Below are 22926 nucleotides of genomic sequence, written 5' to 3'. Positions count from 1 at the left end.
GTATTTGTTTCATATTCGTTGTGTATGTCTTATTTTGAATTTAATTGTCCAAAATGTTTTAAAATATATAAAGGATGAACTTCAAAATATTATGAACGTACTAATATATATCACAATCTCCCCAAATAAAAAACAAGCATTTGAGAATTATTGTGTCGAAATAGTAGTGCAAAATGCTAAAACATTTATTAGCGACGTCGGTCATAAATGGAACTCTATTTACTTGTTATTAAAGTCTTGTGAAGGTTTTGAATATTTAATAACCGACTTTTATAACAATAGACATGTTAGAAGTGATGAAGAGGGTATGTTGACTGAACGTGATTGGCAAATATCTTTGAAAGTTAAAAGATTTTTGATATTTTTTTATGAAACCACTAAGGTTTTATCGGGCGTTTACTATCCCACTAGCTGTATGGTGCTTGAACGTCTTTATATAATTGCAAGAACATTTCATAAATACAGAAATGTCACTGATTTTAGTGAAATTATAATTGTTATGAAATTAAAATTTAAAAATATTGGGAAGATTTGCCTATATTATTTCTTTTAGCATGCGTGATGGACCCCGATATAATTTTATCGGGAACTAAATATATAATTGATCAAATTTCAAACGTTTTAACATTTGATACACCTATCACATATAGAAATTTAGAGCAAACATTATGTGAAATGTATGAAATATATGCGAACCGAATGGGTACCAATATTAGTCGGGTACCATCTGCACCTACTCCTTCCGCTGAAATTGAAGAAGAAGATGCGGAAATATTTAATTTATTTCAAGGCATTAATTCATATAGATATGATTCATCTGCAATGTGTTCATCTACTACCACTGTCATGTCGTCACCATTTGTATCTCATTCTCATCAAACATCTACGGGCTCAAGCCATAATGCATTGCCTGCTAAATTAATTGATTATTTCAACCAGAATATGCCAATAGATAAAACAATTAAAAAAAGTTTAGACGAAATAATTGAATTCTGGCGAAAGTATGAAAGACGTTGGCCAGTTATATCTGCGATTGCAAAAGATCTGCTGACACCTTCGATTAGCACTGTTGCTTCGGAGTCTGCTTTTAGTGCGTTAAGGATTGACATGACGCTTATTTTCGACTACAAGATAAATATGCCGAAATTGTATGTCTTCAAGTGATATTTAATTTAATTATATTGATGAAACTTTTCTTTTCTTATTGTTATTTTTAATTTTCTTTAAAAAAAATTATACACGCTACAAAAAATTGTTCGTGTACAATTTTTAATTCCGCCTACTGAAAATTTAAGTTGTCGATCCTAAGCCCGGATAAAAGAGGGGGGTTTATACTTTATCTATTTTAAGAAGAAAATTTTTTTCTATCTCTTTTAGTTAAAAAAAAAAAAAAAATTCTTTCCACCAATTTAGTTAAATTTTTGTTAGTACTTGGTACTATTATTACTATATATCTACATTTTAAATTCTTTTCTCGAACAACGCTGTGCGTACCTTTGCATATAATTTTCGAAGTAAATTTCTTTTGAAAATTGAAAGGATAATTGAATGATTGTCCTTTCAATTGTCAGAAGTCTTTCACTTCGAAGATTATATATAATTTTCGAAGTGAAAGACTTCTATATAATCTTCGAAGTTAAGACTTCTGACAATTGAAAGGACATTCGATTATCCCTTTAATTTTTAGAAGGAATTTATTTCGAAATTATATGTAAGGGGACGCACAGCGTTGCTTGAAAAAATAATTTTTAATATTGTTTTAAATTTTCTTTAAAAAATTGTACACGAACAAACAAACAAACAACATAAATTTTAGCTCCGCCTACTCTAAATTTAAGTAACCGATCCCAAGCCCGAATAAAGGAGGAAAGTTTAAATTTTTTACCTAATTTTTTTATATATAATTCACGATTTAAAAATTAAAATTACTTTTTTTATTTTCCAATTTACTTATTTGTTTCAAAAATAAAAATGGAAAAACGACGTCTACTTGCGAGTCGGGCTCGGCTCGGCCCACGAGCTGCTCACGAGCCACGAACTCACCCATTTTTGGACGAGCTGAGCTCATGCCGGCTCGGCCCATTGAAACCCCTATCTTGCTGCCCTGTTAAGGCAACTATTTTTCTCTTGATTTTTTTTAAAAAAAAATTCTATCGAGCCACATGGGCTGACTCGAGCTCGACCCAACACCCTAAAATGGGTCTCGGCCTAAGCACTAGTTGAGCTGGCTAAGAGTTTTTTTCGAGTTGAACCACGGGCCGTTCGAGCTCGTGAGCTAAATTTACACCTTGACTAAGGAGTTTGAGCCTGAACAATCTTTAAAGTGCAAGTCTAGCTTTAGGCTTAACTGCTTTATAATAAAATACACCTCTAGTACAAAAATCTCTATAAAATAATATTATTTGAATTATAATTTTTTCCACTTTAGCGAATATTAATTTATTGACAATAATCATATTCATGTTTATTACTTTTAGTCCAAAAATTATGAACTTTTCATCTAGTTATAATGTATCGTCAATATACATCATCTGTTGAAAATAAAAACTTCTTTACAAACTGTGACAAGGTCCAACAATTTTCGGAAAGTGGGGGGCTTAAATTCGAGCAATGTTGAAAATCAAATTATACATAATGTTTGACTATTCATAGGGATAATAATGGAGCGAGTCAAGTCAGTTGACAAGCCAGATTCTAACCAATTCGTCTGAAGAAATTTGGGGTCGCCTCACACCAGGAGCCACTCGTGACTCACTTGTTTTTTGCTAAATATTGGATTTTGTAGCTGAAGCTTGAGCTTTAGGCGTGTTGGCTTGCTCGCCTCGCAAGCCTACTCGCATGAGCCAAGGAGTGATTAGCATGAATGATTCATTGCTCGACTTATTAATGAAATAGAACGAGAAGAGCCAAGTAGAAGAATGATCCGTCCTACTTGACACCCTAACTACTTACTACTAATTCCCTTATGTGGAGAGATACTTGTGTAGTGTGCGACCGTCTAACGAGGAGTCTTGAATTTGATGACCTAGTTTCATCCAATGACGACTACACCGCATAGGACAATTCTCCTACCAAGTATTTCTCGAGTAATATTCTTTCTACCCTATCAAGAATGGTAAAATGTCGCCCTCCGGGGCACAGCTCAACTGGTGGATCAATCAACATTGTCTTGCTTCCAGTGGCAGGGTGGAGAGTTCGATTCCTGGTGAGAACCTGCGGCCAAAAAATTTGATATGGAACAATCACTGTGGAGGAGGGTCTTTTGTGCGTAGAAGTGTACAGGCAATGGGGGGAATTTGTGATCCAGTTGAAGCATAACCCGCGATTTACCCCCTTCAAAGTTTTAGGGACAAGGGTCTTGGGAGTCCAGGATTTAGTCTGATGTAAGTTGGGATACCTGGATAAAAAAAAAAAAAAAAAAAAAAAAAGATGGTAAAATGTCAAAATGATCCCCAATAAGGCTGAAACTTGTTCATAACACCAAATTATTGCTTGCTCTCTCCATTCTTTTTACTTTTCATATTCATATACTTTTACTGAGAAACAGATCTGAATCTTGAAACCCAATTTCTCAAAAGGTCAGTTCCCGGTGATTATTTCGTTTTTCTTATTTTTAAAGTTTCTCTGAATTATTTTTATATTATCTGTATGTTTATACAAGAAAATAAGCTTTTTATTTAAACAAATTTCTATGAATGGGATTTCTCCTTTCATCTAAATTGTATTGTTTGAATTGATAAAATTTTAGCTTGTTTACGGATCAATTCGAGAAGAAATAAAATTGAAAGATTAACCTTTTTTCATTATTGTTAGAAACAATATAAAGTAAACTCTTCGGATTGCTATTATTATCTGTTTACTGCAAGTTTTTATCGACATTACCAATTTATCGTGGAAATTTCCGAGTACACTATATCTTTATTGTTGTGTATCAATTACTGGAAAAATTTCTAATTCCCTAATAGAATTTTTTCCCCGTTTGATATTGAACACTCAAGATTTGCGTTAAGCTATTCTTAATTGGATGTAAAATAGTTAGGGTTAGAAGAATTGACCTGATTCTACGTAAATTTGGATTGCCGCCTTTGTTTTAATGCTCAACATTTCCAGTATTTGCTATTATGAATTGTATTAAAATAACCAATCAAAAGTTTTTAAACATTATGTTGATGAATAGGAAACTGAGACTATCTTCACCTTGTACTTGAAATGAGTTCGCATCTCTGAGATTTTTTTTGAAGAAGAGATCCTAATTATTTTGATGTTTATCTCCAATTTAGCTTCTCAATTATGGATTCCGTGGAGCATGGATCTGGGAGTCAATTAGATTCTGAGCAAGGTGCTCTAATACCCGGTCTTCCCGATGATGTAGCCCTTTCCTGCTTTGCAAGAGTTCCTAGGAAGTACCATCCAATTCTCAACTGTGTTTCAAAGAGATGGAGAGAATTGGTGTATAGCAATGAGCTGCATTTGTACCGCCGAAATAATTGTTTGGAAGAGACTTGGATTTATGCTTTGTGCAGAGACAAGTCAGATGGACTACGCTGCCATGTGTTAGACAGTAACCAATTGCAAAGGGGTTGGAAGCGAATTCAAGATCTTCCGAGCCGATGCCTTAGGAGGAATGGCGTAGGGTTTGAAGTATTGGGAAGGAAACTTTACCTGTTTGGTGGTTGTGGTTGGATTGAAGAGGCTACTGACGAAGTCTATTGTTATGATGCTTCCATGAACACGTGGAATACAGCAGCCCCCTTATCCATTGCAAGGTGATTGATCTTATTTGTAATCTCACTCACGTGCAGCTCACGCCACTGTTTAAAATTTCGTGAACTAATAAATAATTACCTTTCTGCATGCAATGTATTTTCACATCTTCATTCCCATGTGCTTTTAGCTAACTTCTGTTTAAATATGGTTTGTATTTTGTCATTGTTGAGAATATCGTATTTTCGTTTTATAATAATCTCTGTCATTTTAAGATTCACTATTGGATTAACTTGTGATGAACAATGGCATGGCTCAGTTATTCTCAATTTAGTTTCTCTTCTGTTTTTAACTACAAATTTGTATTTAAATCTGTGTGCAGCATTACTTTTACCTTAGAGCTGTGGATCATGGCATCTTTCGTGAACAAATAACTAATTATCTTTATGCATACAATGTATTTTTATATCTCTATTCCCAAATGCTTTTTGCTAACTTCTGTTTAAACATGATTTGTACTTTGTCAATGTAGAGAATATTGTGTATTCATGCTATAATAATCTTTGGCAATTTAAAATTTACTATTGGATTCACCTGTGATGAAAAAGGCACGGCTTGGTTATTCTCACTTTCACTGGTACAGTTGTATGTAAATTTTCCCGGCATTACTTTTATCTTAGAGCTGTGGATCATAGAGCCTTGTTGACTGACTCCATGTACTTCAAGAATTTTTTTTTTTTTATTTGCTAATGACATTAGAACCTTTTCAAAACTCCATTCACCTCATTGTTCATTTTTCTCACAACATTGGTCGTTTGTCATTATAAGCACTCAGTCTTGCTAGACGGTTGCGGTCATTGTTTTATTTCGCTTATTTCTTCTTGTTAGATGACCATGTTGCTTTCGAAAGATAGTAATCTGTTTCTTATTTTGGTGATCAAATCTCCTGCCTCTCATATGGTTATGATAAGTGGAGTTGGTGTGTATTCGGATTTGATGTCAGTCTTGTTAGTAAAGGTGACTTTAAAAATCACGTTTGGCAAAACAGTCAACTTTTAAGCACTGCCAATCACACCCTTGGTCCTAGGTCTTCCTGAATACTAGATATATATCAACTTATGGTGTCTTTATAGTTCAATAGCAAAAACTTCGTGCTGATCTGGAGTTTATTGTCATGCTCAGGTCCTTTTTTGCTTATGAGGCTTTGGATGGGAAAATCTATGCAATTGGTGGGATTGGATCAAGCTCGAGCAATCCACATTCCTGGGACACTTACGACCCCCTTACTGATTCTTGGAGTTCTTCTATATACCCGGATATTCTTCCAGATATTGAAGATTCAGTAGTCTATAAGGGAAAAATTTATATACGCTGTGTTCACTCTTCTGTTTCTTCTAATGTCTATGCAGTTGTATACGATCCATCAAATGGCACATGGCAGCATGTCGATGCTGACATGGCATGTGGCTGGCGGGGTCCAGCAGTTGTTATAAATGATGTGTTGTATGTACTGGACCAATCTTCGGGTATTAGGCTGATGATGTGGCTGGAGGATATTCGAGAGTGGATGGCAGTTGCGAGATTGTCGCCTATACTCACGAGGCCACCTTATCGACTAGTGGCGATTGGAACGAAAGTTTTTGTTATTGGAAAGGGACTTGACACTGTGGTGTTTGATGTCGAAGATGCTATATATATGGATCGTGTATTGGTAAGTGCTTCTGTTCCAAGATTGAAATCTGATGATGGCGAAATGATTTGGGACGACGTGTTAAGTTGTAAGCCTCTTGCAATTTGAATTACGAATGAAAATAAATTGTTCAGAGACGTGAAAATAAAATGTTCGACTATTGTTTTTCGTCTTCATGTGTTAAAAGTTCGGATAATTGGCACAAATTGTCCCTTACTTTCAATGTTGTGCAAAACGTCCTTACCTTTTTATTTTGGCATTTTTACATACATTTTCACCTTTCATTGATGAAAATGTCATTTTCTCAATAAAAAATGTAAAATGTCAAATATGCCCTACTATTAAATAAAACAAAGAAAAATTAAAAAATAAATTGTAATCATATTCCTTAACTTTTTTAAAAATTGCAAATAAGTCCAAATAAATTATTGCATGGGTGATTAGAACAAAAGATCTCTACTTTTTCATATTATTGTGTAAAATGTTCTTACTTTTCATTTTTTGACATTTTCATTCTTATTTTCACATTACATTGCGAAAATTATCATTTTCATCAAATTAAAAAACTAGAAAATGAAAAATATACCCTCTTAATTAAAAAAATAAAAATAAAGAAAAAATTGTAATTATACAACCAAATTTGTCAAAAAAAAAAAATACAAGTAAATTTCAAATAAATAATAAAAAAAGAATGATTTTTTATTTTTTTAAATATTTATTTAAAATTTATTTGTACTTTTTTGAAAAATTCAGGATTGTAGTTTCAATTTGTTTTTTATTTTTGTTTTATTTATATAGTAGGGTATATTGGTCATTTTACATATTTTATTTGAGAAAATTGATGAAAATGATGATTTTTGCAATTAAATGTGAAAATGCTAAAAAAATGAAATGTAGGGACGTTTTGTACAATAATATTGAAAGGTTGGGAAGTGTTATGCTAGTTACTCTTTTAATAATTTATTTGGACTTGTTTGCAGTTTTTTAAAAAGTTTGGGAGCATAATTATAATTTTTTCTTTAATTTTTCTTTCCTTTTCTTTTTGTTTTACTTAAATAGAGGGTATGTTTGTCTTTTACATTTTTTTTTAATTGAGAAAATGACATTTTCTAGCTTTTCTGCAATGAAATGAGATATTAGGGGTGAAAATGCGAAAAATGTAAGATAAAAACGTTTTGTACAATAACATTGAAATGTAAAAATGTTTTGTTAATTAACCTTAAAAGTTCCTGAGAATTACACAGTTGTTGTTGCAACTTTTATATGCCAAACCCTCCTTCCATTTTATTATGATGAATGTTAATTTCGAAGTGAATTTTATATGATTGGAGTGATGAATGTTAATTTCGAAGTGAACCCTCCATTCAATTTGTTATGATGAATGTTAATTCCGAAGTGAATTTTATATGATTGGAGTTGTTTTGACTTATAAAATCGATTTGGAATTATTCGTCCCAATTAGATTAATTTAAAATTTTGGAGCTTCTTTTGCAATAAGTATATTTTGACTACAAGAAGAATTTTTTTAATAAAAAATTACAAAGTGTAGGGAGTCCCCACAAATTTATAGTACTGTTTTATTTTAATCAACAAAATTTTATTCACATTGGCAAAAATGTAAAGAACATTTTTGATGTATTTTTTTCAGAATATATATTTTTCAAAAAATAATTTTGTGTAGAATGTGCGGTTAAAAATAAAGAAAATTTGTCAATTCACATATAAAGTTATTTTATTCAGAAGATATATAGTCGAAAATGAGTTTGAAAAGAAATAAATTTTAAAAAATCTATAACAAACAGTAACTTATTTTTCTAAAAAAAATACTATCCATTCAAAAATCAGAACGTAATTTATTTTAGAATAATTAGTTCAGCACAGTAAAACTAATTTTTTATTAGACTTTTAAGTATAGTAGATTTGTGTTTCAACTAAATAAAGCCCCTATTTGATTTAATTAAAGATCAGATAATTAATAAAAATTGATGGAATATGTAATTAAAAAGTTGACAAAAAATTTGACCATAAAATGTGTGGTTAAAAATAAATTTAAAAAAGGGTGAACAAGGACAAAAATAAAAGTCTAGTAGGTGTTTAGAATAGAAAAATGAAAGGATAATTATATTACCAATACAAAATTTACTAACTGCACCACAATTCAAATTTATTTTTAATAAATACATCACAATAAATTACAATTACACTCCTAATCAAATATAAATAAATAAATAAATGAATAAATAATGTAGTATTGTGGTGTATTCACCACCCTAATATTTAACCCCACACCCCCAACTAACATCACCTCCTCCACCATCAACACCTTCCTAAATTTTCGAAGGTGATGCTACACACACATAAAGGTCTACACCCCTGCGCACCATTCCCAATTTCCAATCGCTCCCAATTTGCACCCCACTTATTAGCTATCCCCACAATTATTATGTGCAAACAAAGCAATAATCATGGAGAAACAAAAAAAAAAAATCATATCCAAATTCGAATCAAAATCTGAACAGTCTAATACTAAAACTAAAGCAAAGGTTGAGCTATGGTTTTACAAGATTGTTAATATTGTCAGCTATAAAATAGTGAAACGAAACGCGGAAGAGCCATTGAGTAGCAAAATATAGACATAACATTTGATGATAAATGTTGCACCGCTATCTGAACCACTTCGAAAAATCTGCCATTGCATCATACGAGGTGCCCAACACCCATCCGAAATGGTTCCGAAGTGACTTCACCACTAATGTTGGCGAGTTGCTAACGCGTTGCGAGGCACAAACAATTCTACTGAGCCAACCGAAGCATTCTTGCCTCTGACGCTGAAGCGCAATGTACTCTAGGGATCTCTGTTAGAGGATCCGCCGCCAATTTCAGAAAGAGATCTGTGTCAAGATCCTTTCTTCCTCCAAAGTTTAATTGATTTGATATCTCCATGGGCCTAGTTGATGTGACGTATCAACTTTATGTCAACTCAACTCGGGAGAAGTTATTACCCGTCCATTCTATAGACACGGCTGATTGACGCCTATGAGCAGACGCCTCACACCGTCAGATGTATACATGTGTCCCACATCTAACGGTTCTCCTCAACTATAAGTACCCAAGGTTTAACAAGAGGTAAAAGTAATGAAACTCTTACAACTTAACTCTCCATAACAAGTAAATATATATTCTCCTTCCCACCCTTTTCGCACAACCTCAGCACTGTTCCGATCACCAAAATCTAACTTGACCGTCAGAGTGTATGCGGCCGCCGTCATCCCCGCTGGTTCCGTCCGTGTGCATTTAACCGTGCGTTGACTGTGCGCAGGGATGATTACGTGGAGCAGCTATCGGTTGGCCACGTGGAGGGTCTAATTCGCGAGGTCAATAACAAAGATTGAAGGAAGTGAAAATTGACCGCATCTGTACAATAAATTGAGCAAAAAAAAAACTATAGAAGTCATCACCGACTTTGAAGAAAAAAATCTAGAGTCTTCCACCTTCCCTAACTTACATTTGTAAAAAAGTCTAGAAAATATTCAGTTGAAGACAACTGCCATTAACGGAGAAATCTAGATAATCTGGAGAATTCTACCACCGGCAATAGAAGGGATAATAATACAGAACAATTCCACCGACTTCCTACCTCTACGTATAGTGTTGTAGTGTATTGCATATGTACGTGTAGTGAAAGAAGTGAAAGACAAAATATATAATATTAAGTGCTTGTTTGGTAGAAATTTTAAGCTAATTAAAATCAATTTTTTGACCGTTCTTTTACTATTTCAGCCGTCATTTTTGAATTCTTCTCTCACGAGTAGGACCCACTTTATCTTCAACGGTAAAAAAAAATCAATTATCAAAATTCCTATCAAACAAGCACTAAGTGTATGTGTGAAGTGAGGAGAGAGACAATGCACATATACTGAGAGAGAGAGAAAAGACTAGTGGATTGGAGTGAATTATAGACAGTGCTTCTAAAATAAAATAAAAAAAGTGTATGTTCGTGTGTAAAAAGCAATTATTGTTAATAAAAAAAATTAATTTGTGTTCAAAACTTAACAATTTGGTGTGAGAGTAGCCTTCGGGGATGGATTTTTGAGCATAAAAGGTGATTGTAAAGTTTTCATAACATTTGCTTGATTACGAGAGGGTGAATCAAATCACAATAGGCAACCTACAAGTGGTAGGTAGAATGAGAATGCTCAATAATCAGAATTAGACCACATGACAAACTTACATGGAGTCATATCTCTAAATGCAATAGCTGTGGGAAGTAGTTGGCTGAAATGACATGATGCTACCGGGGAAAGCCATTAGTTTGAAAAAGTTGAGAATCAAAGCAGGTAAGGCTTTATTTGTTATAAAGATAACAATTGAGGAAGAATTGTTGGAGCGCTTAAGAGATAAGACTACACCAAAGGCAGCATGGGAAACTTTGTGCTCACTCTTCTCGAAGAAAAATGACTTGAAATTGCAATTGCTAGAAAATGAGTTGTTGATGCTTTAAGTAAAATTTTGGATTTTAGAATGAGAAGAATAATCATACATGGTTTGAGACCCCAAATTTAGAGGTTTCATTGTCGTTATACAAGGTTGGCTAAAGCAACCTTCATTAGTTAATTTTGAAAATTTGTTGATCGACTAAGAAGAGTTGACTAGACAAATGTTATGGATCTCAATAAAGAAAGAGGAGGAAGAAACATTATTTATCTTAAAAATAATAGGTCGTCAATAGAATAATAAAGAATTAAAAGAAAATAAACATGAAGAAGATTTTGTGATAAGGGGAGCCAAACAAAGTCTAGTTAAGAAAGGTCATTCGTCCAAAGGATTTCAACGAACTAATCGCTTATTTTTTGTATGTGACAAATGAGGCCATTACGCAGAGACTTTTGATTTAAAAGGGGTCAATAGAAGGCAATATAGCAACCTCCAATAAGTAAGAAAAATACAATAGTGAATAAAAATGAAATGATAAGACATCCACAACAATAATTGAGCAAGCTCAAGAAAAGAAATTTAATTCAAGTTTAAAAGATGAATCAGCATTAGTAGTGGTCCTCCCTGAACAATTGGATTGCGAAAATGATTGAATTGATGACTCGAGAGAGGACATCATGGTTCATAAAGAATCTTCTTGGTTGAATCACAGAGGAAGGAATTAACAGACTTGAAATAGGTGTTTGAGGAAGTATATTCTTTGAAAACACCGCAAAGGATGGGGGCTGACATCTAAGAGGGTGGAACTACTAGATTTAAAGAAAATGAAAAATAAATTGCAAGAGATCATAAAAGCACAACAAAGTGCTAAGAAATCCAAAGATTTACAAGTATCAGGTGATAAAGAATAGCGTATAAGAATGACTGAGAATCCTGACAATATAACATGGTCCAGAATATATTAACGAAGGATCAATAGAAATTGAGGTACAAATAGATTTACAATGAAAAATAAAAAAATCAGATAGAGATGAGAAATCAAGTTTTAAATTTGCTAACCGAAAAATAGATGAAAAGAAGAGTACAAAAGAATCAAATATATTTGAAGTCGATAACGCATTGAACGAAGGATCGATTGCTTCAAAACTGGTTGAGTTTGAGGTAGAGCTGAGCGTGACTAAAAAGAAAATATTTAAAATGAAAAATCGATGCTAAAGGGAAGATTGTTGAAGTCATCACCGACTTGAAGAAAAATTATAGAGTCTTCCACCTTCCTTAACTTACATTTGTAGAAAAATTTGGAAAATATTGAGTTGAAGACCAACACCATTCATGGAGAAATCTAGATAATTTTGAGAATTCCCAGCAATAGAAGGAATAATATAGAATTTAGTTGAACCAATTCCACCGACTTCCTACCTCTTCATATAGTGTTGTAGTGTATTGCATATGAATGTGTAGATGAAAGAAGTGAAAGACAAAATATATGATATTAAGTGTATGTGTGAAGTGGGGAGAAAGGCAGTGCATATATGGTGAGAGAAAGAGAGAAAAAGGTCTAGTGGAGTGGAGTAAATTATTGATAGCACTTCTAAAATAAAATAAGAGAAGTGTGTGTGTGTGTGTGTGTCTTTGGGGTGTAAAAAGCAATTGTTGTTAATAAAAGAAAATTTAATTTGTGTTCCAAACTTAACAAAAAACCGCAAAAAAACCACCAAAAAAAATAAAGGGTATTGTAGTTACAATTATGAGGAACAAGATTCTTGTGCGTGGATTATAAGTTTGTGTATGTTTATATTATGATGGGTTTTTTTGAGAGAGAAGGGTTAGAAATGGGTTTAGACGGTGAATAAGAATTATGTTAAGTGTCCATTCCATGATGTATATCTTTGTGTACATTCCATTGTATTTCATAAAGCGTTGGGTGAAAAATTGTGTTTTTTAACCATCCAATCATAGATAGCCATGTGGCACAATGTAAAAAATGGTGTAAACAATAATATACATATAGCATGATTGGGTAGATAAAGGTTGGGGATAACTACTTTAATTTATTGTTAAGGTAATTAGCACAAAACGTTCCTACATTTCAAGTTTATTGTGAAAAACGTCATTATCTTTCATTATTTGGCATTTTTACCGTTATTTTCATTTTATTTTATTTTTTTGTGCAAAAAAAGTCATTCCATCCACTTACTGTCAGTTGCTCTATTAAGTCAATACAAAAGCACAATTTTATTTTTTAACACCAAGGATAAAATAGTCTCAACCCATTTAACCTCTTTTTTCGGCCTTCAAAATAGTTATTCCATAAGTAACAATAATATGAGTATGAAAGTAATTGATGAAATTATTACATTAAATAAAGAAAAAATGGGTGAAGAAATACAAACAATGGCTGCTGTCATGATTGGTTACTGAAAAGATTTATATTGATAAATGAAAATATATATTGAATGGGTGGTCGATGAACTAGCGATGTTCATTTTCATTTTTAGGCTTATTAAGGGTGTCACCAAGGGAAAAATTGAGGAGAGCAATTGCAAATTTATTGCTGTAAAGTACATATCCAATTTCAATAGTGAATGGTCCATTTGGCTCAATGGTGAAGATGAACTAGTCTTGTTCAATATCGAATTAATCTTGTGATGATAATCCCTATGTTGTAATACTTTTTTCAAAGAACATCCCTGCCTTTAAAAATTCTTTGCGAAAAAGTCCCTACCTTTACTCAAGTGCCTTCTCCAATTGTTCTATACACTTGCCAAGGTGAGATGTCACTCAAACTATCCTACTTAACCCTCTCCATAAATATACTAATTGACATGTTTGCTTCAGCATCCAAGATTACTCCGAAGTTCTTATACATAATAGGGCAAATGTGATCTTCTACAAAAGTTTAGATCGCAAAACTTGTTTTACTATGTTCCTTGGTAGTATACAATACCCATGGGCAATCTCCCTTACACTTAGCTCTTAATATGTGAGTTTCATGACGTCATCCTTTCTAACTTAATCTCTTTGTTGCTTCTAACTAAATGGGCAGTGATTGCAGCTTTTAACATTTCCTTTGACTCAAATACTAAGCCTACACACTAAAAAAATCAATGCATATAAGATGTCATCAAACTAAAGTGCAAAATAGGTTTAAATTGAAGTAAACAATATGTTTCCGTTACATTTTCCAAACACTGGATCCTCCATACCTGTTGTACATTGAAAGCATCATTGGAAACCCTACTTCTTGAACTTGTATCGCACTCCTCTTCACTATAAATGCATCATAAATCATCGGAGTCCCCATAGTTGGTATCCAAATCCCAAACTTGCTGCTCATTTGATATACCAAATCCAAAATCAAAATTAACCAATTCACCCCAGCTTCAGCAGTAGCTTCAAGCTCTTGCTCCATCTTATAATCGGATTCTACCAAACCTTTGATTTCCTCTTCACTCTTAGTTTTTCATTTTGATCTTCAACCACAACTTCATCCTCTTCCACACTCAAATCACCCACATTTGTATTTTCCTCATTCTGGTATTGTAAGGTTTCATCATACTATTACCACAACTCTTCAGCATTCTCTTGCACAAATTGGTCTGACCAATTACCTTCAGCCTTCCCTCCATTTTCTGCAACGGATGATACATAACAATCTTCAAATGTTCGGTCTTCATCAACTTGTGAAGACCAAGGATGCAAAGGTAATGCTACGGTTGCAATGGGGCTACGACATATAACTTCACGTTTGGATGTCCATCCCTATTCTAAATATTTCCTTCATATCCTCTTCACTCTCCAATCTCATCAACCCTTTCCTTAAACACCCTTCTATCACAAATCATTTACTCAAATTCTCTTTGGTGTATCATTTACCATGAAAGAAGTCAATGAAAAAGCACGAATCCCTTTTCATATGCTACATTGTTTGGCTTATCATAAAATTGACCTCTATAATGTACTTTAGCGGTGATATATTGAGAATTAACACTTGCATGCAATAGTATAAAGTTCACTTCAAATTCAAGCAATAAATTGGGGAGTTTCAAGCTTTGATTCGAAATGTCAAGTAACTTGATAAACACTGAATGCACAATGAATTCACAGCAAAGTGAAATATGCACAGTGACGAAGAAACACTGAATGCACCACACTTAAATGAACATAAATTGGGGGATTGCACACTAAAATTACGTAAATGCATAGTGGAATTGGATGAATTCACGCAAAAAATTAGGGATGAATACTATACCGTACATGGATACATTGTTGCCGGAATTGCTCAAAATGGAAGACACGTGTTGCTCCTCGAAGGCTTGTGTAACAACAATAAATAGCATCAACATTCGACACGAACTCTAAATCATGTAAAATACTAAAATACGAAATGAAAAACAAAAATGCAGAACTCGTAACGTTTTTTTACATTTGCTCTTCCAAAAACTCTCGCCGTGTGCCCGCGAGATGAGATGAGAACATATCAGAGGAGAAAGGAGGAAAGATTGTAAAATAGAAGGAAAACGAGATTTTTTTTTTTTGAAGAAGAAACTGTAGTGGAACCTTCGCTGGTAAGAGGAGATGAAGGGGTAAAATGAATTGAGACTATTTTATCCTTAGTGTTTGAAAGAAAACTATATTTTTGTATTGAACTAATCGAATAATTGACGGTAAGTGGATGAAAAGACATTTTTCGCAAAAAAAGGGTGAAAATGGGATGAAAATGTCAAAAAATTAAAGATAAAAATATTTTGTGCTAATTAGTAATTACCATGTGCCGTTATATTTAGGACGTGATACATTTTTGGTTTGCCATAATCCATCCAATTACCGGAGCAACTGTCCAAAAACTAGGGTTGCAAAAAAAAAATCGCGAAATCGCAAACAGAATTGAAATCGTTGAATTTGGCCCACGTAGACCCGTGGTTTTTTTCCTTCAAACCAAACCAAACCAAACTTTTTCAAAATGATTTGGTTTAGATTTTGATTTTCAAAAATCGCACAAAATCGAAACGGACCATTTTAAATTTTTTAATTAAAATATTAATTTTATTAACTTAAAAATTTTACAGTTTTCATTTTTCAGAAAAAAAACCAATTTAGTAATACAAATTATAATCAACCTATTGAAATAATCATATAAAGTAAAGTAAATTCATCATTATTGACTTATGATTTAACAAGTTCACAACACATACCTTCACCCGATATCTAAACTAAACTAAAATTATTCCAAAATCATATGAAATGAAAAAAAAAAAAAACATATATTTTGAACAATCCAAATCATAATTCAACAAAACCACCTTAGCAAATCACGTCAAAAGTTTAGAAGCCCTAACATAAACTCTCATTTTCCTAAGATTTGACGCTTATCTACAACTGCTGGACGAATCATCGGTCGCCTTCTTATATTAGTAAGCTAATTTCTACTTGAAATGCCTATTTCTTTCTTCTCTTTCAGTATGTCTTAGATTCTCAATCAAGTCATTTTTTTGTTATTTTTTCTTTTATTTGTTATTTTTGAACTTATTATACACTTGTGAATTACGGTTTAAATAGAAAAATAACTGTTTTTGTACTTAGATGATTAATGAACTTGTTTGTAGTTTGGAAAGAACGAATAACAATTGTATTGATTGTGTGAAAATATTAAAATTCCCTAACTAATACTACTACTTTCTACTTTCATAAAGTAGTTAGACAATGAAATTCGTCAATTCCCAATAAATTGAAACTTTATCAATCTTTGTACATTTAAAACATATCTTGTTTAATCTTTATTTAACATCTCACTAGCAAGATGAAAGGAGTTTTAACAAAACTATAATAGCAGAATGTAATTCTACATTTTTCAATCGCTATATGACAAAATGAATGTCAAACAATAAAATGTAAATAAAAATAAAGAAAGTTGTATTTATTTTATTAACATCTTTTGACAACAAACTTTGAAAATAATTTATTCATAGGTTTCATGATAAATATAAATGTAATTTATAATTTACATTATTAGTTATAGTTTAAATATATACGTTAACTTATGTTAAATATATTACTATAATGTCGAAAGGTAAATCACGAATTAAAATCGAATCAAATCACAAATTATGGTTTGATTTGATTTGGCTCGATTCGAAAAAAAATAAATTTGATTTGATTTGAAAAAAATTTCAAACCACGTAAAATAATTTGAGTTAAAAAATATACCACCAACCTCCCAAATGGAACCACCGTTCACCCCTTCCACAAACGGAAATGCAGAAATCTATTGTCACCATCAAAGAAATGGCAATACATTCCTTGTCAAAATCGAAGCTGCTAAAATACAATATGTTCAATCCTCACCCATTTTTCCTAATCAATCACTTTGGACGACGGACCCAAAGTTCTCCATTTTCCAGTTGTAATTTCCACACAAGAAAACATTATTTTTCATAGAATACTACGATGCGATTACAATCGTTCTGGATGATTTTGATATCACCAAAGATTCGAAATTCTATATATAGCTCATATTTTCCTTTAACTTCTTTTTTCTTTTAAAAATAGCATTTGTCAGTGACGTTGGGTTCTCTATGTTTTATATTTCCCTTTTCCTTCCATGGAAGATCACGGGCTTCATTCATCATCATCCTCTAAGGTAATATGTTCCCGTAATACAAAGTTCAACCTGCATTTTTGTTGCTTCGTATCTTAAGTTTTATTTAGATAGCAGTTAGAGCACGTATGGCTAAGCTTAAAAGGAAGTTACTTTTAAGCTTCTTTCTAATTGAGAAAAGTTGTAGTTCATCTTGATTTTGCTTAATCAAGTTAAATTGGGACCATTTTGAAATAAAGTAGCATTAGATTAACTACATTATGGGGTGCAGAGAATTGACTACTTAGGAACATATGGAATATAGGAAACAATTCTGTTTTTCAATTTTGTTACTGTTAGTGATGGTGAAGGTGAAATAGTTGTTTTGTGAAATTAAATTACTACGTACTAGTTTAGTATTATGCATAGAGTTATTTATTTATTTAAATAAGCTTATTCTGACACCAGCATACGATGTTTTCTATTATGTTGTCATATGAACATCTGTGAGTGTATAGAGAGATAGGAAGTTGTAACCTTTAACTGAAAGTATTTGCTGTAGTTCCACAGTCTTGTTTAGCCGTCACCCGATTTGCATGATGGCTTCAATTGATGAATAATTTATAGTGAATTCAGTAGTAAATTGAAAATTTTTGCATGTCAATTGCTATATGAGACTATGGATTGCTGAAATTGTTCTGCAACTAACAATTCCGATTTGCAAACTCAGCAGAACTGAAAGGGTATTAGTGTTGTCCTAACTTAGTGTATAATGTTATGGACAAATCAAAATAAATAAGAACTTCTATCATATCTATGTCAGTATTTCTGCAATTAGTTTAATGATTTGGAAATTCGGGGATAACTTATCGAAAATGATCCTGTTTCCTTTTATTCATTCGAGTAATTTATCTGTTTTGTCCACTGCATGACATGGGAACCTAGTCTTCAAATTCTATCTTAAACAATGTTGGTTACCTTGTGGTTTTCCACAGCGGATGCCATCTCAGAGAATTGACTCCGAAGGTCCATATCGCCTTCTATCTTGTTCAAGTAAGGGTGATAAGGCTGGTGTTATACAGGAACTGAAGAAAGGAGTAGACATTAATTTAGCTGACTATGATAAGAGAACAGCACTGCATTTAGCGTCATGTGAAGGGTGTACTGAGATCGTCAAGCTACTTCTTGAGAATCTAGCTGATGTTAACTCCACAGATCGCTATGGTCGCACGGTGAGTGCATACTTGTGGATTTTTGTTAGGGAGAATTGGATAGTCTCAAGCAGTATCAATGAACAAAACATGAGCTAAATCTTGTTTTGCTGTAATGTTAATTCCTATAAATCGTTGCATACCAGACATGCTTCTTGGTGCTGGCTTATTATTTGACTATTTATTTCAGTCCTAATTGGAATTTTAGTGGTCAAATTGCATTTATACGTCCTTAAACTTCCTTTGTTGAAATTTGAGACCAAGTTTACTCTCATTCTGTCCATAGTAATCTAAGCTATCGCTACTTGAGCAGAATAACCTCGTTGATATTTATCATTTGCTATCCAATTTTCCCGATCATAGCAAATTTAAAGAAAATCCCCCCCCCCCCCCCCCAACATTCTGATTTATTTGATATTAAAGGTCTGTACAAAGTTTTCGCACATTTGCATAAACTGTAACATATCACAGTTCATCTCTAGTATCTCATGTTTGTTCCTTGTTGAAGACAAGATTTACAATTTAAGCTTTTAGATCTATCACAACGCCACCTACATGTGAGAAGGCATGTTGAAGACTATATTTAATGATATGTATGTCGCTCTCTTTGACGATCAAATGGTTCAACATAATTGTTATGCCTTGTGACACTCAGAATATGTGGATGATAATCTTGAAAATTCAAAAGCTTGATAAACTGTGTGCATTTAGATATCTTCATTCATGGGATTATCAATATGTTTGGCTAACTTTGATGAGTAATATAAAGTTGTTACTTCTAAGTAACTTTTTATTTCCAAACACGTTTGGATAATTGGATATATTACATTTTACTTAGTTACGAGTAAAAAAACTAATTTATTTTAACAATAAGGTAGGAGTTACTGTCAAGATAAGTAACTTATTTTTAACTTTGAATAACTAAAGAATTATTTATTTAAAACTTATTTGTAAATAAATTTTTTAAGCTTAGTGAAACATGCACTTGATGAAAATATTTATTTTGGTCATTAATTTGTGAAAGAATTTTTTGAATCTAATGACATTAAATTATAATGACTATAATCATTATCTATCAATGGCAGCCTTGAGAAAGACAAGATCTTGGATAGCATTGCCATTTTCATTAGCTTTTAATCACCAATGTGATTATTTGTTTTAACCGCAAAGTTGAAATTAAGAAGGGTCTAAAAATGTTGCGTCTCATCTATGCCTTCTAAATTTTCTGAAAAGTACTTAAATATTCTATTTCAATTGCTTGGGACAGGTGGGACTTGACTCTCAGACTCCGTATTATGAAATTGATCACACAGAGGTGAAAATGGCAGACAGAATTCTTATTGGAGAAGTAATTTCTCTTTCCTGAAAGCCAAGGCAACTATCTTCTTTAAAGCCAAATCATCTTTGAGATTTTACTCCTCTGGCCAAAAGCACACATCTGTACATTCAAGTTTAGTTGTTGTATCTAATAAGAAAATAGCATCTTTAAATGCTAATGACAGGGCGCATATGGTGAAGTTTATTTAGTTAGGTGGCGCGGCACAGAAGTTGCCGCAAAAACAATTCGTTCATCCATCGCGTCAAACCAGATGGTGAAGTGAGTTCTACTATTTATTACTTTATGTCATTTTAAAAATAAGAATTTTATATATGGCTACATTCTTTGTTGAATCTCTGTTCCTTTTCTACTATTGTATCATCTGATGGAGTTACACACAAATTTTACAATATTGAAAAGGAAGAAAAGCATCTAAATAGTTATCTGACTTTTTCTATTTATGAAGATCTAAAAAGTGAACGTGTAAGCTTCACTAAAAACTTGACAATGATTCTGTTATCTTTGTTTTATATTAGTCATTTTTACTTGTTCTCCTTTAGATTAAAAGTATATCGTAACTAAATGATACTGTCCCAGATGAAATTCTGTTGATATCTTGATGAGTAAAAATATGCATGACAATTATATTTTGAAAAAGCTTTTTATTGGCATATGGTTAATCTTAATTGCTTACAGGGAGAATTTTCTGAAGGAACTAGCATTGTGGCAAAAATTGCGTCACCCTAATATAGTGCAGTTCCTTGGCGTTTTAAATCACCCTGATCGCCTGATTTTCCTCACCGAGTATCTACGAAATGTAAGTGTGACCTTCTGATTTTTGAGTCTTGGGGGATGCATGTGCTAATACTTCGATAAATTGGAATGCTAGGGAAGTTTATATGATATATTGAAAAGAAAGGGAAGACTTGATACACTGACTGCTGTTGCCTATGCTTTAGATATTGCAAGGTACATGTTTAACAAGCACTAGTGCTTCCATATATGTATCTTATTGGATTGTATGGAGCCTAATCATACTATTCAGTTATCCCCTCGATCGCGGACAAATTTTTGTGTTTACAGAGGTATGAATTATCTTCATCAGCATAAACCTCGTCCCATAATCCACAGAGATTTGACACCAAGGTATGGGCAACCTTCCAATCGCATTATGCTAATGTTTTTAGTCATTGATATGGGAAAGCAAATATACGAATTAATCTGCTAAATTTACCAGTGCCATTTTTTCCCAAATTCTTCTTGTATGATAGTCTTGAGAGTTATGGTAGAAGTTTACTTTTCTTGCAGAAATGTTTTGCAAGATGAGGCTGGGCACCTTAAAGTCACAGATTTTGGTCTCAGCAAAATCGCACAGGAAAAAGATGCTCAGGGTTATAAAATGACTGGTGGAACTGGATCCTGTAGGACTAGCCTGATACCTCTGTGAAACGGATAATTTTTTAGTCGACTAACTCATATTCTTATAAAATGCTTTTGTAATGATTATCAGACCGCTATATGGCTCCAGAAGTCTTTCGTCGAGAATCTTATGGGAAGGGCGTGGATGTCTTTTCTTTTGCTTTGATTGTCCATGAGGTGAACAGATTTCTTATCTTTATACAATAGTCATCTAAGGCATGTATGGTATGCAGAATTAGACAGAAATGGTAGTGCATTATATTGGACTTAAACTTATTTCTCCTCATTAGTATTGTCCCATACCAAACATAATATTAAAGTTCTTTCTAAGCACATATAATTTCTAATATCTTCGGAATGCTGTCTTGCCATAAATGAAAATGCTACAGATGTTCCAAGGAGGACCGTCAAATAAGGGAGAAGATCCAGAAAAACTGGCAGACAAGCGAGCATATGAAGATTTACGGCCATCTGTATCTTCACATGTATATCCGGAACCAATCAAATTGTGAGTTAATTAAATAATCCTCATATCCGACCTTCCTATTTTTATTCTCTCTCTTTCCAATGACCATGAAATCTTGTGATGTCATTGTAATAGTATACCAGCATCAAAATTCCAGTAAATCTTACATGCTACTCTTTTCTGAAACCGGATTGTAAGAATACTTTGTTCATTTGATAATTGTGATTATATCATTACATCACTATTTCAAAGTTATTACTGGCAAATGAACTTATCAGAAACTGATCTACTCAACCACGATTACTTTTTTTATTATAGGGGTGAGTATTTATATGTTTTTGTTAAGTTGTCCTAGTTTGTATGCTATAAATAAGAATCCAAGGATCGTGTATCAAAGCCAACGAGCTGTGAGGAAAACCCTGTAATTCTCCTTCATATAGTGAAAAATTTGAAGCGGCATTAAGGGTAAACCACTATAAATCTCTGTGTTTCTGTGCGTGCATTTCTATTTTTTCCTTCTCATCCATTGTTGCTCTTGGAATTGGGGTTATGCCAGTTTCGTGTACCAAATCAAGGTTGCCTGATTAAAGTCGTTACCTTTGGCAGGCTTCTACGAGAATGCTGGCATAAGAACCCCGAATTTAGACCTTCATTTGCAGAAATTATTTTGCAGCTGGAGATCATCCAAGAACGTCTACAGCAAAAAGCCTTAGTAGACTGCTGTAGCTGTATTGTGTTATGAGATGAATTTGGTACATTGCATATAATGACATTTTTCTTTTTCATTTGCAGCTTATTTTGTGCTGGTGTATTTGCTGTCTTATCCTGTTTCATCTTATATATTGTGTTTATCTTTCTTTCTTCTAAGTACAGCAAAATTATAATACTCGATGTTAAATCTTTAGTTATGTCATGTTTAGTACCCTTTGGAGGGCACCAGCAAACATAAAATTGAAATCAAACACCAATTATTTAATCTACCCTTTACAACTATTCTTGAATGCAATAAGGAGAAGCAGTTAGAGGGGAAATGGAGATACTGCAGAGCCCAGTTTCTTGGGTGTGGTTTAAGCCAAAGAAGCTTGAGAAACTCCTACAAATTGTTGT

The 22926-nt window shown here is 33.0% G+C and overlaps 3 protein-coding genes across 3 annotated transcripts; all 3 read left to right on the top strand.

The window, feature by feature from the left end:
• Nucleotides 1–3462: 3462 nt before the first annotated feature.
• Nucleotides 3463–6617, top strand: LOC111384127 (F-box/kelch-repeat protein SKIP4). Its single transcript, XM_023008368.1, has 3 exons — nt 3463–3578; nt 4281–4766; nt 5887–6617. The coding sequence occupies exons 2-3, from the start codon at nt 4291–4293 to the stop codon at nt 6500–6502; spliced, it is 1092 nt and encodes a 363-aa protein (XP_022864136.1). The 5' UTR covers nt 3463–3578; nt 4281–4290; the 3' UTR covers nt 6503–6617.
• Nucleotides 6618–17054: 10437 nt separating this feature from the next.
• On the top strand, nt 17055–18715 carry LOC111384124 (integrin-linked protein kinase 1-like). The gene is made up of 2 exons (XM_023008364.1): nt 17055–17468; nt 18401–18715. The coding sequence occupies exons 1-2, from the start codon at nt 17430–17432 to the stop codon at nt 18713–18715; spliced, it is 354 nt and encodes a 117-aa protein (XP_022864132.1). The 5' UTR covers nt 17055–17429.
• Nucleotides 18716–19859: 1144 nt separating this feature from the next.
• On the top strand, nt 19860–22705 carry LOC111384128 (integrin-linked protein kinase 1-like). The gene is made up of 9 exons (XM_023008370.1): nt 19860–19964; nt 20119–20213; nt 20631–20751; nt 20824–20903; nt 21018–21080; nt 21243–21355; nt 21445–21530; nt 21743–21861; nt 22426–22705. The coding sequence occupies exons 1-9, from the start codon at nt 19938–19940 to the stop codon at nt 22559–22561; spliced, it is 840 nt and encodes a 279-aa protein (XP_022864138.1). The 5' UTR covers nt 19860–19937; the 3' UTR covers nt 22562–22705.
• Nucleotides 22706–22926: the final 221 nt, after the last annotated feature.

The sequence above is a fragment of the Olea europaea genome, unplaced genomic scaffold (assembly GCF_002742605.1).
Source record: "Olea europaea var. sylvestris unplaced genomic scaffold, O_europaea_v1 scaffold2850, whole genome shotgun sequence".
Classification (NCBI taxonomy): domain Eukaryota; kingdom Viridiplantae; phylum Streptophyta; class Magnoliopsida; order Lamiales; family Oleaceae; genus Olea; species Olea europaea.
Note: the sequence above shows the minus strand (reverse complement) of the source record. Positions and strands in the feature narration are given on the sequence as shown.